This window comes from Dipteris shenzhenensis, chromosome 22 (assembly GCF_047967505.1).
Source record: "Dipteris shenzhenensis isolate YYH24624 ecotype China chromosome 22, Dip_SZ_1.0, whole genome shotgun sequence".
NCBI classification, from domain to species: Eukaryota; Viridiplantae; Streptophyta; class Polypodiopsida; order Gleicheniales; family Dipteridaceae; genus Dipteris; species Dipteris shenzhenensis.
Window position 1 is genome coordinate 37,662,281 of NC_141617.1, and position 21,401 is coordinate 37,683,681.

At 48.1% G+C, this 21,401-nt stretch overlaps 1 protein-coding gene across 1 annotated transcript in view; it reads right to left on the bottom strand.

Annotated features, from left to right (window-relative positions):
- The window catches only part of LOC147888074 (uncharacterized), an 88,108-nt gene that overhangs the window by 46,398 nt on the left and 20,309 nt on the right, over window positions 1-21,401 (bottom strand). Inside the window, exon 7 of the mRNA XM_087393165.1 lies at window positions 16,963-17,166. Coding sequence (XP_087249291.1) covers window positions 16,963-17,166 — 204 coding nt within the window. The remainder of the gene's footprint in view (window positions 1-16,962; window positions 17,167-21,401) is intronic.

Here is a 21,401-nt window from a genome sequence, read left to right on the forward strand (position 1 = left end):
CTCTCGAGATACAAATCAGTTTGAGCACGCAGAGGGCGCAGGCATGCAAGCGACTGTGCAAGCAGGATTTAGACAAGACAGGTCTCACACCTTCACCCTCAGAGCCATTATAAAGAAAGCCTGATACCAGAATCCAAGAGTATATTGCTGCTTTGTGGACTTTCCAAAGGCCTTTGATTCAGTACACTTGCTCGGCACATTTCCAGCACATACACATAAGATCACTCCTCTTTGATTCCTTAGTCCGAACAGCATCCCTATGTAGTATGTACACATAGATGCACAAGCTTCATAGGCAGTAGACAAGGATGAGTGGCCTGGTTTTGAGAGGCTCCAGGTCATCATGTTTTCTCGCATAATCCAAAGGAAGAGATGTACTCCACACACAACATTATCTTAGCAAAGTTTACAACGAGACCCCTCGACATTGATGCCTCTTTCTAGATCATTACCTATCTAGATTGTGTCTAACAATGCGGATGGCCCTCTCATCATCCATGCAGCTTGCAACCAAGGGAGATGAGTGGTGCTGGTGCACTTGAGTCCCTAGATGGTTCCGTGCATAGGGTTTTTCTATCGATCGCCATATAGTATTCACCTATGTTGCACGAAACATTTCCATGCAGAAAACGTGGTAGTTTTGAAACGTTTCTGAAATGCCACTTGAGTTAATAGGAAACGGCAAGGGTAGGCTGAATAAAGTGTATTTCCCCTCACATACAAAAGCTAGTAATTAAACAAAACATGCACCATGTAAGCTAGACATGTGCGCAAGGCAAGCAATTGGATTCTTGGAGGGCATGCAGCAGATGATCCTTGAAGATGCGATGCGTATAGTGCATTGATGAATTAGTCGTCACCCATCTAGATCGTCTAATCTGAGTCTTGTGTTACTTCTAAAGCCTTCGCTATGCACCCACCCTGATAATGCAAGAGCCTGCCATCATCTCTTGTCAATACCTGCCCTTGTTGGTTTTTCTTTTGGCGCATTTGTAGATTAGGCGTTTCCAAAACGTTTCCAAGTTTCGGAAACGTCTCAATTTTGGAAACATTAGGAAACGGGGTTTCCTAACTTTTTAGGACGTTTGCTACAACTCAGGTATTCACTAGACCACTAGACGCTCCCTTCTTGCGCTTGACATAGTGGGACATTAGGAACGAGATATGGCAGGTATATAGACATGGGTACCCTCCCCTAGCCACATGCAACAAAAAATGGATTTCTATAGAGAATTTCCTCCGTCTCAATAAGGACGGCTTCATCTAGGCATCAAGGTATCTACAAATTTACCTTTCCCATGTACTACAGATCACCATGGATCATCTCACGACTTCATCCAACTGATTCCTGATTTAGGTGGGGCATGCCACACAACATCGTAGAGATCTCTATAATCTTTGCAACACACAAGAGCTGGAGACAGAGGAGCGTGTTCTAGCGGGAGATGTCGTATTTCCACCTATTCCACCTATGGGTACACAAACATGGGCAGAGTTATCGATGACCCTGACCAAAGATGCACTGCACTATTCATACACAAACCTCCCCGCCGACTTAGGTCCAAACTCATGAGGCCTACCAAGATGTGGTTGGGAGAGGCCGTGACAATGACTCGAACTTTTAGACATGCTAGGTCACCAGGAAATTGGAAAAAAGCTGAGTGAGCACTTGTCTCATTTGGGCTACACTCAGCACTTGTCTCATTTGGGCTACTGTTCTCGTGGCAGCGTGACATCAAGCTACCTCACGCTACTCTCGACTATAGAGTTCAGAAAGGAGTTGTGGATGCCAATAGCGGATCTCGGATATGTTCAGAGACACCGTGACTCTTGGTTAGAGCCTAGTCAGGACTACCGAAAGCCCACACTACTCATGACTGACATGGCATATGACACAGGACACATGGCATGGCATGACAAGAACCACTCTCGACTTGTTTTTCCATGTTCTCTGTAGTAGCTCATTGGAGTTGTGGTAAACACCCCCAGTTCCTCCATGGGAGTTGTACTCTCATAATTGATTCCAATTCTTCTTGTTCTCATAGGCTTTTTGGGCCTTCTATGTAGGATTTCAGTTCCTCCATGGGAGGTGTACTCTCATATTGATTTCAGTTCCTCCATGGGAGGTGTACCCTCATATTGATTTCAGTTCTTGGTCTCATAGGCATCCAAACATTAATAGACACCTCTCTCTCTCTCTCCCTCTCTCTCTCTCTCTCTCTCTCTCTCTCTCTCTCTCTCCTCTCCTCCTGTCATCTTCGACAGAGGGACTACAGAGATATCTAGATGCCCTAGAGGTGTTCTGCAGAGAGAGAGACCTGATGGTTAACCTTGGGAAGACCAAGGTCATGATCTTCAACACCTCTTACACGGTGCTTCACCGACATAGCTTTACATACCAGATTCAGCCAGTGGAGATTGTGCAGTCCTACACATATTTGGGTGCAGTTTTCACAGGGCCAGTTTTCACGATGACCCACGCAGCCAAAGCACGACTCACACGAGGGCATGGTGCTTTGGCCCGACTAGAGCGACAGTGCTTCCAGACGCACTTCCAGGATCCACCGACGAAGTGCTGGCTTTTCGACACTCTAGTGAGGCCGACTGCCATGTATGCGGCACCTTTTTGGGGGTGTGATATTTCAGCAGTAGAATGAAGGAGATTTGAGCAGCTACAGGTGATTATGGGCTCTAGGATGATTCGGAGTAAGCCCTCAGTCCCCCATCAGATAGTACAGGCAAAGTTTGCCATGACCCCTCTCTAGGTTGATGCCATTTTTTCAGAGAGTGACTTTCCTCCACGGAGTTTGGGACCTACCTCGTGAGAGTCTTCCGAGGCTAGCACTAGAGTCCTCCATACAACTAGCTCAAAGTGGGGTAGGTACAGCATGGTTTGCACGCATCACTGCATAGTTTCCCAGCCACGGCATTCAGATGGATCGGCTTTCCCCGTTTCAGTATAGCATGGATGCACTGCCCGAGTTGATCCCACGGGATGAGATTAACCGCATCATACAGTTAGATCTCCTCCAGCTCCACACATCTTGCACTTGGGGGGGGGACCAAGAGTTCCCCACCAAGACCCATCTCTACTATGACCACTTTCTTAGAGAATCGAAGGATGGGCTCATCATCAGACCTCAGTATCTCGAGGACAGAGGAGTCTCACACGCACTGAGGATTACCATCGGACAGATGCGGGTCTCATCCCATCAGCTAAGGATCGAGGCAAGGAGAGGTGCACGCATACCCAGAGAGCAGCAAACTTGCAGGTTGTGCACGATGGGGGAGGTCGAGACAAAGGAGCACTTTCTATGTGTCTGCCTAGCCTACTATGGCATCCGAGGACGCTACCATTGCCTTTTTCAGGAGAAGCATGACTTCCGTCCACTCTCACGACTGATCCACTTCCAGGACTAGGTCTGTATTGGACTCTACCTGATGGAAATGCGACGACACAGGGAGACACTACTACGACATATCAAAGAGCAACAGGATGGGACCACCGCACCACAGGATACTGAGGTAGACCGAGCAGAAAGAAAGAAAGAAAGAAATTTTATTGGAGTCTTCGGAAGACCGATGGGTCTATGAGACTAAAAGAAAACCTGATATAAACCACAGTAAGGGAGGAGCTACTAAACGAGCATCATCACCTGTGATGAGTCCTAAGTTTGGTCATACATAGTCAAATACATCTGGGTGTGACAATGAAAAGGAAAAAGACTAGAACGGAGCTGAATCCTCCGTATGTCATGTCGCCCTAACTGGTGCGTAGCCAGTGATGGGACACTGGCGTCTGTCAAGGGGTGCCGTACGTCTCGGTCTCTTGCAGGAGGCTCGACTCAAGACCAGAGCCACCATGACTCCCGTGGGACGTGTCCTGGGTCTAAACAGTGATGGGAGGTCCCCTAGAGTGATCTCTATGTCCCCTCGATGCCTCGTGTGACGTGCTGCGGTTGTCGAGTCGAGGTCTCTGTCATGTATGCAGCTAGAGACTGGATGATCAATATCACTCGATGGGAAGAACTATGTGATCTTGCTCTGAGAGGTGTCTGGTGGTGTGGCCAAGCCTTGTCGCCTGAGCAAGTACTCTCTGTGTCGGACCCCCTCGTGAATGAAGGCCACGAGGCATCTCTGATCTGGGTAGGCGAGAAATCTGGAAAGGGGCTCGAAGCCGTCTCTGAAGAGACAGTGGTAGCGACCTCGGATCTCGTAGTACGCTGGGCACCTGAAAATAAAATGCTCCTCCGACTCAACCTCCTGACAGTCGCACAATGTGCAGATGCGATACTCCCTAGGGATCCCCTCTGCTCTGCCGCTCTCTATGCGGAGGCGGTGTGATGATATCCGAAACTGTCCGATGGAGATCCGTAGTGAGTGAGGCATGTGTAGCTCAGTGTACCCCGGTGGTGTGATGAATCCCTCCTCCGAAATACGAAGACAGTGATCTCTGTGGTAGCTCAGCTTCACTGGAAGCTCCCTCGGCTCCAACCACGTCCTAAAGATGTGTAGCTGCAAGAGATCCTCTCGAATGACCTGGTTGGTGTGTGGCCCGATCGGGATTGTGGGTGGGAGTACCGGGGGGGCATCCAAACTGTACTGAAAAGGAGGTATAACCCTAGTCTCACAAACCATCTGTGAGTCCGTGCATACCAACCTCGCTCGTCTCCCTCTGCTGCCAACCTCATGGAGGAATCGAGAGCCAACCATGGCAACCTCTCTCTCCCTTATGTGTAGTCCCCATATGATCTTACCTAGTGTAGATATGTAATGGTATGAAAGGCTGCATCTAGCTAGAGTGAAGAAGCACCAAACTCGGCCTGCATGATATGATGTGGTACCGATGGTTTCCCCCGGATCATCCGTGAGAGCATAAGGATCTGTAGGCGCTCCACCCGTGTCCACTCTATATCTAACATGTCAGGTCCCCAACAAGGGCTGCCATACATACCGGCTGGTCGGACCAAGGAGTCGAAGAGAAAAACCTTGGTCCGAGGGTCCTAGAAGTGGGAGTGGAAGCATTGTCTCTCTAGCCTTGTAGAGAGACAGGTCACGGATTTCTATGCATTTGACTCAGCTCCAGGGCACTCTGGAATAGAGGAGGAATGGATCGGTGGAGAGAGCCAACACAACACTGCTAGGCGAGGGACACAGAGACCGTACACGGTGCGACAGGCAACCATAGCACACACGATCGAGATTCGACCTATTTCAGCTCTCCTTAGGGGAGATCGACTAAGGCAAGGCATCACCCTTGACATAGCCCATCGGATCTAGAGATCGAGGAGACCACGCCCTCCACCACCACGGGAGACATCCTGACAAAAGCAGATACATGATCTCTTTGCATCTCATCATAGAGCCACCATGGAGCCTAGATACGTGGAGCCGGTTCATGCACTTGGGACTCTAGCTCTGAGCACATGATATTTTCATGCCACCCTCATGCTATTTTGCTACTTTTTTGCTATTTTGTACCAGTATAGCAATTTAGTACTCAGCAAGGGCCTCAGTGAGCCCTTTGCCCCGGCCCACAGTGGTCTATATGAGTTACTTGATTCCGTACTTTGTCCCATAGGCACGCGAGTCCTCCTACGGACCTCTCTCTCTCTCTCTCTCTCTCTCTCTCTCTTGCCACCCCTCAGCCACTCAGCCACCCCCTCGCCACCCCTCAGCCACCTCTAGCCCAGCCCGAAGCAAAGAAGGGACAGAAAAAGGTACAAGGCAAACAATGAGGTACGAGAGGAAACACTACACCAACATGCCCGACATTCACCCCAAGGCATGTAATATGTGATTTCAGTGGGATACCCCATTTTCTCTGCATTCTCTCTGTAAAAAACAGAAAAACAAGCAGTAAACATTTGCCACATGCCTACACGTGGATGTGTGGAGGATATTTGCGGAAAACAAGCCTTGGAATCTGCTTTGAAGGCCCTCTCGAATGGGACAGCTCACAAGGTATCACTGAAGTGCTCACATGCCTCAACAAAATATGCCTTGTGTTGATTGAAAAAATAGACAACCTAGAGGCAACAAATGTGGCCTTATTGGCCGGAAAAGTTCATGTTGACAAAACCCTTGCTGAATTTAAAAAGCAAGGAGGGAAAATACAAGAAGAGTGGAGGAAGGAAAAGGCAAAGAAAGAGGACTGGGAACAAGAAAAAACAGAGATGATGCAAGATATGGACGTGAAAAACAGTCTTCTTACATCCAAGATAGAGAGCTTGGAAGCTCAGATGAAGGCAAATACACACAGAAATGAAGGGGAGCTTCAGCCATCCCTACACGAGGAGCTGAGCACCATTAGAGAACAAATGAAGCAGCTCAAGGGGGAAAAGGGAACTTCAGAAGAAGGATGCAAGATCATAGATGAACTGAAATCTGAGAATGAAAAACTCAGAAAAGACTTGGCATTCTTGCAAGACACCCAATAGATAGTCCACTGTGCTTGTCCCTCCGCCACGTGGGAAACAAGTGAGACCACCGATGATGGCCATCTCTGTAGACCATTGTAAATGATCAAATCATGAACAGCCCCTAGCTGAAGTAGATGTCGTCCATACTCTTTCACCTGTGGTGCATCTGCAGAGTGTCTCACTATCCCGAGCTCAGCTGCATCTAGTTCTTGTACTATGAGGGAATCCGATGCAAAGTCCAGTAGCCCACTTGCATGTTCCCTGTGCGTGCATTGGAGTCACCAAGAAGGAGGATGTCCCCTTACCTCGAGAATTCAGTGATATCATCCTGAATCGCCTCATACGGGCTGTGTGCCCTTTTGTGGTGACCTCACGTGCATAGGATGAAGTATCTGGGGGGAAATAACACACTGCTATGAGAATCGGTCGTGCGTCTGGTCGCTAGACTCGTATCCACATGTGTCGCGCATGCTCCTCTCTCCGTGCCACTGATATGAGAGGTCTCATGTGTGATCTAAAGAGGATAGCCACTCCCCCCGAACCCCGCACACTAGTGTCTCTCCTCATCTCCTTCCTATGAGATGACTCCCATGTATATCCTGTCACAGTAGGCAGTCCTCTCTCAAGGCTCTCATGTGTCTCAATATAGAAGACCATGTCTCTGTCAGTGTATGTCTCCAAGAAACCACCAGATCAGACCAGAGTGTGCCATTGCAATTCCACACTGCAATTCTTAGTCCACTTTGTGTCCCCTTGGCCCGACACCGTCATAATTCACCCTCTTCTTTCTCTTCCTTTTCTTCCTTCTCCCCCCGGTCCCGATCTCCTCTCTCTCGGATGATCACCCTACCATCTCTGTATGCAGCCCATTTCCCTGCTTCTCTTGCTGCCATGACATGTACAATACCTTTCCTCCGGTGTTCCTGGTGTAGGAGGGTGAGGTCATCCTCCAGGTAGATTCAAGGTCACCCTCATGCTCATGAGGGTCTTCCTATCCATGGCTGTCATCACAAGTGGCCTTGTGGGTGCATCGGGCTTGCCAACTCTTCAAGCTGTCTCACATGTCAGGTTCACACCCATTTTGGTGAGCAAAGCATTTGCATGTGCCATAGGAGTATCTTCTACTGTGAGACCTCGGACTAAGACATTTAGGGCTTTACTGTTTCTCCTTTTATCCTCCTCTAGAGCATCTGAAATGAACTCTTTCTTGGGAACAGCAGTACCTTTCTTGACCACATCGCTCCATTCCAAGATTGCAGCCTCTTCTTTCTTGATTTTCTGGGTGAATTCAGCATGTTTACCCTTTTTACCTCACGGATATACGACTTTATTATGTCTCCTCCCCCACTCAGTGATGATCACTCGTACTTAGCCTTTTGTATCTCTACCACTATGCCAGTCACAGGGACGGTCCCCCCCACGCCCACTCGTGTACAAGTTCAATTTGATTGTGCCCTGGCCCCATCTATGTGAGCAACCTGGCGAAGGGACTTCCAGCCCTACTACTTGGAAATGTTGAAGACCTCGCCCACGCCTCAAACACCCTTGCCACAGTATTCATGGACGCAGCCATCAAGTCTTTTTCCACGACTCAATCTGCACGTGTTTCACTAGGGAAGATGCCACAGAATCCTTGGTATGACGATGAATGCAGAGAGATGAGAGCTCACCTCACACGTGAGCGAGCCCTTGGCCACTTGACATCACCCGAGGCACAGCGGATCTCACGGCGACTGACACGTCGTAAGCGGCAGGCCTTCCTCACCCACAGAATGGACGAGGTGATCAATTCTTTTCAAGGGGGGGATCCCACCATTGGTTGGGGGCTTCTATCGGAGGGGAAGCCACCTATACCCATCACAGACCCAATGTTTGGCACACTTATGCATGCTCTCTTTATAATGTCCCGATGCAGGCACCACCTGATATGTCCACTATGCCCAGGTCCACCACTTGCCACTTGTTTACTGCACAGAATGTGCGGGCTGCACTCAGCCGGCTTCAAAACCAGAGAGCATAGGACCATGAGGGGCTACGAACTAATCATTTCGATCATGGACAGGAGGTTTTGGCTCTGGTACTAGCACAGATGTTCAACCATGCCATATGTCACAGCTTCCCACCCTCATGGAGTACCACCACCATAGTACCCATACACAAGGCAGGTGACCCCATGGATACTGGGAGCTATCGCACTTTCATGATTGGCCATACGCTGGCCAAGATCTATGGATCGATACTGGAGAGGGAGATCAGCAGCCATACAAAGGCACATGGGCAGCGTGCTCTAGGGCAGGCAGGTTTTCGAAGACAGCACTCCACTCTAGACCACATCTTCACCGTGAGCACTATCATTGAGGAGGCGAGGTCAAGATGCCAAAAAGTCTACGCTTGTTTTGTAGACTTTCGGAAGGCCTTTGACACTGTCCCCCGATCCCGCATGATCAGGAGACTACTGGATATGCAGATTCCAGAGGTTCTGATCTAGGGAGTGGTGAGCCTATAGGAGTCCGTTAGACGGAGAGTTCGTGTCCCAGGAGGCCTATCAGACTGGGTTGAGAGTACGATCGGAGTAAAGCACGGATGTCCTCTCCCGCCGACTCTCTTCAGGCTCTACATTGATGAGATTAAATCTTTCATAGACCGTCTAGAACGTGAGGGAGCACCACTAGCAGACTTGATGATACAAATTCTACTATACGCGGATGACATAGTCCTCCTGTCATCTTCGGCAAAGGGACTACAGAGACATCTAGATGCCCTAGACGTGTTCTGCAGAGAGAGAGACATGATGGTTAACCTTGAGAAGACCAAGGTCATGATCTTCAACACCTCTTACACAGTGCTCCACCGACATAGCTTTACATACCAGAGTCAACCAGTGGAGATTGTGCAGTCCTACACATATTTGGGTGCAGTTTTCACAAGGCCAGTTTTCACAATGACCCACGCAGCCAGAGCACGACTCACACAAGGGCACGATGCTTTGGCCCGACTAGAGCGTTAGTGCTTCTAGGCGTACTTCCAAGATCCACCAACGAAGTGTTGGCTTTTCGACACTCTAGTGAGGCCGACTACCATGTATGCGGTGCCTTTTTAGGGGTGTGATATTTCAGCAGCAGAATGGAGGAGATTTGAGCGGCTACAGGTGATTATGGGCTCTAGGATGATATGGAGTAAGTCCTCGGTCCCCCATGAAATAGTACAGGCAGAGTTTGCCATGAACCCCCTCCAAGTTGATGCCATCTTTCAAGCAATGACTTTCCTCCACACAGTTTGGGACCTACCTCACGAGAGACTTCACCGCATGGTTTGCCAGTCACAGTATTCAGATGGATCGGCTTCCCCTAATTCAGTATAGCATGGATACACCGCCCGAGTCGATCCCACGGGATGAGATTAACCGCATCATACAGGTTGGATCTCCTCCAGCTCCACACATCTCGCACTTGGGGAGGGACCAGGAGTTCCCCACTAAGACCCAACTCTACTATGACCACTTTCTGAGAGTATCAAAGGATGGGCTCATCATCAAACCTTAGTATCTCGAGGACAAAGGAGTCTCACACGCATTGAGGATTGTCATCGGACAGATGCGGGTCTCGTCCCATCAATTGAGGATCAAGGCACGGAGAGTTGCGCAAATACCCAGAGAGCTACGAGCTTTCAGGCTGTGCACGATGGGGGCGGTCGAGACAAAGGAGCACTTTCTATGTGTCTACCTAGCCTACTATGAGATCCGAGGACGCTACCATTGCCTTTTTCAAGAGCCACTCTCACGACTAATCCACTTCCAGGACCAGGTCTGTATTGGGCTGTACCTGATGGAGATGTGACGACACAAGGAGACACTACTACGACATATCAAAGAGCAACAGGATGGGACCACCGCACCACAGGGTACTGAGGTAGACCAAGCGCAGGGACAGGTCACGGATTTCTATGCATTTGACTCAACTCTAGGGCACTCTGGGATAGAGGAGGAGCTAGCCGACATGAGAGATATATGAATCGGTGGAGAGAGCCGACACAACACTGCTAGACGAGGGACACAAAGACTGCAAACGGCGCGACAGGCGACCAGAGCACACACGATCGAGGTTCGACCTATTCTAGCTCTCCTTAGGGGAGATCAACCGAGGCGAGCCATCACCCTTGGCATAGCTCATCGGATCCAAAGATCGAGGAGACCACGCCCTCCACCACCACGGGAGACATCCCGACAGATGCAGATACGTGAGCTCTTTGCATCTCATCAGAGAACCACCATGGAGCCTAGATATCTGGAGCCAGTTCATGCACACGGGAACTCTAGCTCTGAGCACTTGATATTGTTTCATGCCACCCTCATGCTATTTTGCTACTTTTTCACTATTTGTACCTATATAGCATTTCAGTACTCAGCCTTAGTGAGCCCTTTGCCCTGGCCCACAGTGGTCTATATGAGTTACTTGATCTTGATTCCGTCCTTTGTCCGATAGGCTCGTGAGGCAGGAGGCCTCCTACGGACGTCTCTCTCTCTCTCTCTCTCTCTCTCTCTCTCTCTCTCTCTCTCTCTCTCTCTCTTCCTCAACAGAGGGGCTCCAAAGACACCTTGACGCACTACAGTCCTTTGTGAGTCTCATGATTTGAAGGTCAACTTGGGTAAAACCAAGGTTATGATCTTCAATACATCTCGAGTCGTCGTGCGCGATGAGCATTTTGCATTTGATGGGTCCCCTGTTGAGGTAGTTTCATCATACACTTATCTGGGGGTTGTCTTTTTCGAACCCGTCTTCACCATGAGACCCGCGATGCAGGCGCGCCTAAGCAAAGGATATGCTTCATTGGCTAGACTAGAGAGACAGAGCTTCCGCTCTCACTTTCAAGATCCACGGACCAAAGGGTTGCTTTTTGACTCCTTGGCCCGCCTAGTAGGGATGTATGGCAGTCCATGCTGGGGGCAAGACTTGTCAGATACAGAGTGGGCCAGGGTGGAGCGGCTACAAGTTCTCATGTTATCACGGATGATCCATGGTAAGCCATCCATCCCTCACCAAATCATTCGGGCAGAGTTTGGGTCACCCCCATTACAGCTAGATGTTGCATTTCAGGTCATTACATATCTGTACCGAGTCAGGGAGTATGGGGATTACACATCCGGGCGTCGCAAGATACCATGGCTAGCACTGTCCTCTTCTATGGCACTTGCAACAGGGGGAGATTAGAGGTGCTGGTATGCACACACAGAGAGATGGTTTGCAAGACTAGGGCTCCACATGGACAGACTACCTCCTTTCCAATACATCATGGATGCTCCTTTCTCTCCCCTCCTATCACACGAGGTCAACCAGGTTATCCGTGAGGATCTACTACAGATACACACATTCCGGACTTGGTTGGGCCCGAGTGATCTTCTAGTGAAGCTGGGCTTCTACAAAGATCACTTCTTACATATCACAACGGAGGGTTTCATTGATCCACCAGGATACACGCAAATTCACCTACCCCCCTCGCAAGATCTCCCTTGGGCAGTTCCGGGTCTCTTCACACAAACTTCGTATCTGAGCAACAGAGCAAAGTGGTTACCCAGGGAGAGGCGCATATCCACATTGTGTGACATGCAGGAGGTTAAGACAGAGGAGCATTTCATCTTCAGGTGTCCTGTTTACTATGAGATCTGAGGGCGCTTCTACTATCTCTTCAAAGATAGTTATGGGATGTTGGCCCGTTTCCTCCTCTACCCAAACCAGCGATGTTTGGTTGGTTTCATTCATGAGGTGCTCAGACACCACGATAGGATACTCCGAGCACGGAGACGGGAGCAGACTTCTCCCTCGACTGATACCTCTCAGAGCTCTATCACGGAGTTCTTTCAGCCAAATCACATAGACCCCCGTGAGGCAAGACCTCGACATGACCTTGACCCGGAGCCTGTGACCCGACAGCTCAGACAGAGGGTTGACTCACATATCATACTTGGGGACATCCGCTCCTTGTTTAGGGTGGGAGCCCGACCGACGGGGGTCACAATGGCCTTGGTTAGACGCAGAGCTACGACCAGGAGACGTACCCTGCACCCTTGAGGGGGCGACAGCGTTCTATTGCTGACCTCATGCCTCCACTTCCACAGCCCCATCCATCCTCATGTCCTACTGCCGACGATGATGATGATGAGGGTTATGATGATGCTGAGATTGAAATATATATTCGAGATATGACCATGTTGTACTTCGGACTTAATAGTGCCATTTTGCTTTTTTTTGCATTCTGCATTGGTGTGGATGCTCGTTTAGTAGCTCCACTACCACAGCTCATTGTATCAGGTTTTTCACAGTCTCATAGACCCATCGGTCTTCCGAAGACTTTAATAAACTCTCTCTCTCTCTCTCTCTCTCTCTCTCTCTCTCTCTCTCTCACACGCGCACACACAAGCAATGACTAGTTGACCCACTGAACACATGGGAGGCCTTATTCACAGAGGTACACAGTTTACGAGCACGATAGGCAGCGTTGACTCGCTATATGCAGGAGCAAGCCCGATACACTAAGGATTTGGCTCGTGTTGTACATGAGCAGGCCCGTTTTATTCAAGAGCACGCTGGTGTTATCCAAGGACTCAGACAAGACATTTCGCAGCTAAGGAAGGAGTTAACCTCTACGCATATAGTCCCAGGGGCACGCCAGTTGTTGAGCCACAAATTGCGAGTACACCATCTGTCAGTGAGGAGCCTTCGAGATGGGTGGATGTGGCTAAACAAGAATCTGCGAAGGCAACTATTTCAAACACTCTTCTCAAGCAGTAACAGAGATCCAATAAGGCTCTCAACATCAAGGTTCGCGGCACAGAGAGCATACCGATCAGTGATGCGGCTAGGTTTGTGGCCACCACTCTCAAGGTAGTTGAGCATGGGATCGAGAAGGCCTGGCGGGTGGGGGGAGACCCCAATGGAAAGCAGCCCCTAATTATAGGCTTTCATAATGCACACGCGCATTTAGCGGCTTTACGATGTAGATCCGTTCTCTGAGACCACCATTGATCTCCATGGATGAGGATCTCACCCCCCTACAAGTAGATGAGAGGCGCACTCTGATACAGCAACGAGATCAAGCCCCAAAGGACGAGAAGTGGGCGTCGTACGAGATGGGTGACTCTTTCCAGGTTCCTGTCGGGCACAGGGCCCCTCTCCCACATAGGGGGATGGGGTCTAGGAGACTCAAATATCCAGGACCCTATCTTGCACCGTTTGGAATTGTAAGACAAACTTATGCTCGGAACTAAGGAATTTCTCTGAATCCTACACAGGTCGTAATATAGTTTTCTATACGAAGACACATCAAGAGTCCAGAGCGTCCTCTACCCATGCCCAGCGGCTACACATGGGAGGTAGCTTACAGAGATGAGACGAGGGCACTGCAAGAGGATCCGACGGAGTAGCTGTTCCCTACAGGTCTTCTCTTTTGGGGGCCAACGGTGATGAAGATTCATAAAGGCCGAGCAAAAGATCATGAGGGTCTATGCACTGAATTCATTGCATATGGGATTAATATCCTCGCTCCGATCCTAGCAAAGCTATTTAATGAAGCCATTTGTCTTGGCTTCCCACGCACTTGGACTCTTAACACTATCTCACCTATCCACAAGGCGGGGGATCCCATGAACCTAGGGAGCTATAGGACCATTATGATTGAGCATGTCATGTCCAAGATCTATGCATCCATGCTTGATTTTGAGGTCTGCCGATTTGCAGAGATGCGGGGGCTCAGAGCATATGGACAGGCTGGGTTTCGACATGATCATGGGACCATGGGCCACATTCTCACGCTCAGATGTATCATTGAGGAGGCGAGAGCACGGAGACAGAGGTTTATTGTTGCTTTGTGGATTTTTGAAAAGCCTTTGACACCGCTCTCAGGGCCCGCCTCATCAGTTGCTTGCAAGACTTGGTTTATGATCAAGAGGTCATCTCTGGACAGTTTGGCACTCTATGAGAGTGTCTCAGGCAGGATTCGGATAGGGGTTGGATGGACAGATGAGATTCCGAATACGATTGGGGTCAAACAAGGATGCCCTTTATCACCCACCTTGTTTGGCCTTTACAACGATGAGCTTGAGACAATCATGTAGACATTAGGGGGGGCGGGATGCTCTCTTGCTGGCACTATAATTCAGATATTGCTATAGCAGATGATGTCGTACTTCTATCATCCTCAGCAAAGGGGACTATAGAGACATCTCGATGCACTATAGTCTTTCTGTGAGTCTCATGATCTGAAGGTCAACCTTGATAAAACCAAGGTTATGATCTTTAATACATCTCGGGTTATGATGCATCGGGAGAGTTTACCTTTGACGAGTCTCTGGTAGAGATTATTTCAGAATATACATACTTAGGAGTTATCTTTTCCGGACCCATTTTCACCATGAAACTGGTGATGCAGGCTCGGCTGAGTAGAGGGTATGCCTCGTTAGCCAGGTTGGAGAGGTAGTGCTTCCATTCACATTTTCAAGACCCTCGGACCAAATGCCTTCTATTTGACTCCTTGGTTCGACCAGCATGGATGTATGGCAGCCCACGTTGGGGGGCAGACCTGTCAGTTACAGTCCACGGAATGGGCGCGTGTGGAACAGCTACAGGTTCTTATGCTATCACGGATGATTCGGAGTAAGCCGTCAGTACCTCGCTGGATCATTCAAGCTTGAGTTTGGATGCAGCTTTCTAGGTCATCACCTAGTACCTCCTTATATAGAGTCAAGGCATACGAAGATTGTACCTCCAGTAACAGCAGACTACCGTGGTTAGCATTGTCCTCCTCCATGGCATTATCAACGGCAGGAGACCACAGATGCTGGTATGTGCACACAATGAGATGGTTTAAGCGACTGGGGTTACACTTGGATAGACTTCCTCCTTTCCAGTACAGCATTGATGTGTAATTATCGCAATTGCAGCATCATGAGGTCAACCAGGTCATACGTGAGGATCTTCTACAGCTAACACATTCCGGGCCTGGTTGGAACCAGCTGAGCTCCCAGTGAAGCTTAGATTCTACAGAGATCATTGCCTACACATCTCAGAGGAGGAGTTTACTGACCCACCAGGGTATACACGGGTTCACCTACCCCATTCATTGAGGATCTCCATTGGGCAGTTTCGGGTCTCTTCACATAGGCTCCGCATTGAGAGTGGCAAAGCAGAGAGTCTACCCAGGGAGGGGCATATTTGTACTCTATGTAGCCTACAGGAGCTTGAGTCGGAGGAACATTTCATCTTCAAATGCCCCGTTCACTATGAGATCAGGGGGCGATTCTATTGTTTATTCAGAGATAGCTCCGGGGTGTTATCCCGATTCCACTCTTATCTAGATCAAAGATGCCTGGCCGCGTTCATTCATGAGGCAGTTAGGCATTGTGAGCATCTACTCCAACTTCAGAGACATGAGAAGCAGACCCAATTGGACTCATCTCAAAGCATGATCACTGAGTTCTTTCAGCCGGATCACACGGATGCCCGTTGCACAGGTCTCAGACATGATCGTTATCCAGAGCCACTGACACGACAGCTCAGACAGAGGGTTGATGCACAGATTACACTTGAGGGTATTCCCTCCATGTTCAGGGTGGGAGCCAGACCGACAGGTGTGAAGGTCGCCCTCGTCCGACACAGAGTTGTGACCAGGAGACAGCATAGGATGGCACCCACTGGGGGTCACCAGCACTCCATATCTGATTTCATGCTATCACCCCCTCACTCTTGATGAGGGGAGGGGCCAAATTGTCCTATAGCGCACTTCATTCTGTCTTGTGACGGTAGTGGAGGATGGTTTTGCTGTAGATGATTACTTTTATTGTTTGATGTGACTATGTATGATACAAGTTTATGTTTCTGCATGCGTGTGGATGCTCGGTTAGTAGCTCCACCCCTCTAGCTGGAATTGTATCAAGTTTTTTCAGAGTCTCATAGACCCATCGGTCTTCCGAAGACTCTCTCTCTCTCTCTCTCTCTCTCTCTCTCTCTCTCCAACAAAACGGCCATAATAAACAGATAACCAGCCAATACTCTCACATCAACAATTCAGCAAATGTACTCTTAACAGATTGGGAGCTAGAATGCTCCTTCACCAAGACAAAGACACAGATTGGCCCCAAACCTTGGCACCCCTCTCAGTATTTCCTTAATATTTAGAAGACCATGAAACCAGGTTACACAATGGATATAGTTCCTCTTGCATCTAAGGCATTCCACGACCCATTAGGTATCGATAACCCATTACCCATGCATAATCCCTGCTGGGCGCTGCCCTCACCAAGCATAACAGTAGGCATCCATTCCTGATCCAAATTGCTTACAATCAGCCCAGAATTGTTCCTAGCAACCCCGCACACGAACATGTAGGCAGGCCTGCAGTGAGCACGTGCCCACGCACACGTGTGTGCATGTGCCTATGACATAATCCCAACAACTTTGCAATGAGACAATGGAAAAAAACAATCATTTAAAGAATGCATGAAGTATCTGCCATCCACTCTAAAACTAAAATGGGAGAAATATTTGCTTACAAATTTTTCAATAATAGTGATGTTAGGAGCAAGAATAAAACGCCCAAGCACCATAGCCCGATACAAGACACTTGGAAAAGCTTGCTCGTCACGGAGAGAACCGTAAATAACAATATTTGATGCCCATAATAAGCCATTAACATCCATGTCACTGTTGAAATGTGAGACAGATCCATCCTTTAGACCAAAGTAATGGGCCACCACCTGCAAAATACACATCGTTTACTCTCTCTCTCTCTCTCTCTCTCCAACCTTGCACTATCTCTTACATGAGAAAATGATTAGCTTGCCGTTGTCCATTGGAATGTCTGTGTATGCAAGGCATATAGGAGAATGTGGTTAATAACCCACCATGCAGTAATTACAAGAAAAATGCATTATCCCCCCCCCCCCCCCCTCTCTCTCTCTCTCTCTCAGAGCAGCCTTACATGCTTTTTGTGGGAGCAAGGGCTTAAAGGTCAACGTTGGCAAAACCAAGGTCTCAATATTCAATACCAACGAGGCTCAATTTGAGATCAAGTGGTCCTCTCAAATTGTGATTTAATCTAGAAGAGGTTAAGAGTGTCTACTTACTGCACTTTGAATGTGGCCTAAATTCTTTATTCACACTTCGTTGTTACAATTGGTCTGAGTCATCAAGTTAGTCTTCTATATCAGACTACAAGAGATTGATGCTACTGATTTTGGAAGTGCTGAAGTGGACTAGCGCTTATGGAGGGAACCCTGCATTGCATGGGCTCCTCTGAGCAGTGGAGCCTAGGAGTCTTCACTTTATCACCCACCTCAAGGATAGGACTCATACAGAGTGGCAAGGGAGCAGTTTTCAAATTCCTTTGCAAGCATGCTGACGAGAAGTTCTTTGTCATTTTGTATGGGAGGATGAGGCTAGTAATTTGTATCTACGAATGGAAGAAATGACTGATCGCCTAGCCACAAAGAGACGCAGAAAGGGGCAATTGAGCTGTGCTAGCGAATGGATCTAGAGGTATATCATGCCTAAAGCTTGTGCAAACCTTCAAAATTATCTCTGGATAATGCCTTTGTGATAAGATCTGCAACATTGTCATATGTAGGACAATAGATAAAGCTGATCTCTCCTGCATGTGATCTCTCTCTGACATATTGAATGTGTGTCTCAATGTGTTTCGTGTGAGCATGTAACACAAGACTCCGTGAGCCTTCCGTGACCTAAAGGGCAGTAAACCGTAACTATCATAGCATTCATACTTTTCACAGCCACATTGCATCATCCCAATCACTTCTATTAATTAATTGCCACTGAAAAACACTTAGAAATAAACTGAGAATAACTGGGTGGAGGCTAGAATGCCCCTGCTCAATGAAACATCAAACGAGACACCCACTGGCCCCACTGGCCCCAAATGCCTTGGCGCCCCTTTCGGTATTTCTTTAATTTTCCTGAGAATGGAAATTTCTTTACAACAAGGGCACACCCTTATACTATTCTGCTTGCATTTTTCCACTACCAGAGCCAACACTTGGCCTCTGCCTGCATCCAATTCCAGTGCACCACTAGTACCCCAGTGCCAGGGTCAAGGCTAAGGCATAACTCAACAACTGTGTCACCTGACTGTGACAAGGCATCAAATCTATTCGGTGTTTTGGAGCTGGCACGTACTTCAAGGCAGGCTTTCGGAGCTCCTTTCTGGGGTTCCTGCTTCCTGCTTCCTTTCTGGGGTTCCCTTCTTCGCAAAACAGCTTCTCTCTACTGTTTTCTGGCTTCTACAACCATGAGCCTTGCTCTTCCCTCTCTTTTCAGCTCTCAGAATCTGTATCCCCACTTTCTCTCTCTTTCCCCTTGGGTGGAAGCCTTTTTTACACCCCTGGGGGCCTGGGCAGAGGATAGGAGCAGGAAAGAGCTTGCCCCTCTCCCATGGACAGCGGGTATGGACATTCTGACTTCTTTTTGGTTTGATTTTACTATCTTGGAAGCTTGTTGCTTTGCATTTAGTTGTTTGGAGTTCTTTCTAAGCATTACAGGCTGTAAGAAGATACCCAGTCACAGAGGGTATGCTTGGTTGGTACCAGAGGAACAAACTGGTTGCAGTTGATGCCTTGAGGCTACTTGAGCATTTCAGGGGATTTGCAGCAGCCCCAATCCCGTACAGCAGGGAAAAAATTCCATACAGCAGCGTAAGGATTCCATACAGCCCGCCTAGCTCCGTACTAAAGCAATAAATGCTTCCGTACAGCTGTACAGAAGCCTTGGAGAGAGATCTTAGGGTCAAAGGTGAATGCCAAAAGACCAAGAAGACCTCGGGATGCATGAGAATCAAAGCAAGAAAAAGAAGAAACATCAAAACCGTGGAGGGAGAGGAAGGGGTAGGTGGGCATGCATGAGGGGCTGCCACATGGCCCCCTCATTAATGCTTTAAACCACCAAAACCAATGAAACATCGATTTGCCCCTCGCATTCAAATCCTAACCCTCTAAACCAATGAAACATTGGTTTCTCTTGGGCCGAACCTTTAGACCCCTCAACCCCTAGCATTTGGGCCTAGTAGGTGCACTGAAAATTGGACTAGCGACTTTCTAGGAAGTGGGTGCTGAAGCACTCAACTCACAACTCAATCTCTCTTAGGGCAATCACGGGTGATGGCACGCTCTTTAACCTCCCAACCAAATCTCTATGTCACCATCCTTACAAGAACAATACACACGTTTTTTAGAACACACATGCTAATCCATAAAGCCCCATTTCCCTAGATGGATCTAGTCTGCCACATGCCATCATTCTAGGGTATCTCTTAAATGCATCTTTTACCCCTCTCTTGGGAGCACATTAAATTCACTTGCCCCTAGGCACATTTACACATTTAATGCATTTAAGACCCATAGGCTTAGACCCATCTAGTCCGTGCCATATCACCCTCATCAAGGACCTGGGCACCGATTCCTTTGACCATTTGCATGAAGTGCTAATGTGACAATTGATCCTCTAAAGGAAAATGTCCACTGATCCCTCCGAGGTCGTGTTATCTCATCTTGAGCACAACATTCCTTCCCTCTTCAGGCATCAACGTCCTCAATGATAAAATTTGGGAATGCTCTCCGCATTTAATACACGAATTCCCAAGTAGCCTCATATAGAGGTAGACCTTGCCATGCAACCAACACCGTGGGTATCTTTCGATTGCGTACTTGCATTGTTCCTTGGTCCAGGATTCTTGTTGGTTTGTGCCTTGCATTATCCCTGGAATAAAACAACCACCTCGATTAGTGAGTCACTTGCGTGCAAAAACTTCTTTAAACGAGAAACATGAAACACTGGCTGCACCTTACAACCTTGTGGTATTTCTAATATATATGCCACCTTGCCTATTCTTTTTAGACTTAACCACGGCCCACAATATCGGGGTGACAACTTGGAATACTCTCCTGCAACCAAAGATTTGCAGTGTGAAGGAATTCTGAGAAAAACTTTTTCTCCTTCCTTAAATTCCCTAACGAATCTGTTTTTGTCCGCATATGCCTTAGCTCTATCCATATCCTGGCAGATGTTAGCTCTTGCAAGTACTAGCATCTCCCGCATCTGAACCACAAAGTTCGCGGCACTAGTCACTTTCTGAGGTATTCCAACTGTAGTTGGATATGCTGGTCTATAACCATAGTTCAGCTCGAACAGACGGATCCCTGTAAAGGAGTGTTTTCTATCATTGTAGGCAAATTCTAACGTGGCAACCACTTGTCCCACGTATGTTGCCTCAATGAAACATATGCTCTAAGCATATCCTCTAAAGTCTGGTTGACTATTTCTGTTTGACTATTCGTTTCTGGATGATCTCCACTACTCATTCCCAACTCAATCCTTAGTGCATCAAACACTGCAGTCCAAAAATGACTAGTAAATTTAACATCCTTGTCTGACACAATGGATCTGGGTAATCCATACAAACAAAATATATGTTTAATAAACAAATCCGCCACTTGCGGGGCACTAATAGACTCTCTAGTCGGAATGAAGTGAGCCATCTTTATAAGACGATCAACCACCACAAAAATAGAATCATATCCACCTTGTGTCGTAGGCAAATCTACAATAAAGTCCATGGAAATGGCCTCCCACCTACCTAGTGGTATTTCCAAGGGTTGTAAAAGTCCGGGTGGCTTCACCCGTTCTGCCTTACCTGACACAAAAAACAACCTGTCACATATTCATGAATATGTTTTTTCATTTTTGCCAAAAGAAATCTCGTTTCACGAGATCATATGCCTTTTTAACTAAAGGATGTCCCGCACATGGGCTATCATGGCACTGTTGAATGACTCTCTGCCTGAGATCATTCTAATTAGGTACTACATCCTTGCCATTTCTTTTCACCATACCATCCCTTATGGTACATCTTGCATAAGTTTGGCCTTTTCTGGATGCCAAGTCACCCTTTTTCTCAACCTTAGGCCAAAGGCTCTAGACGAGC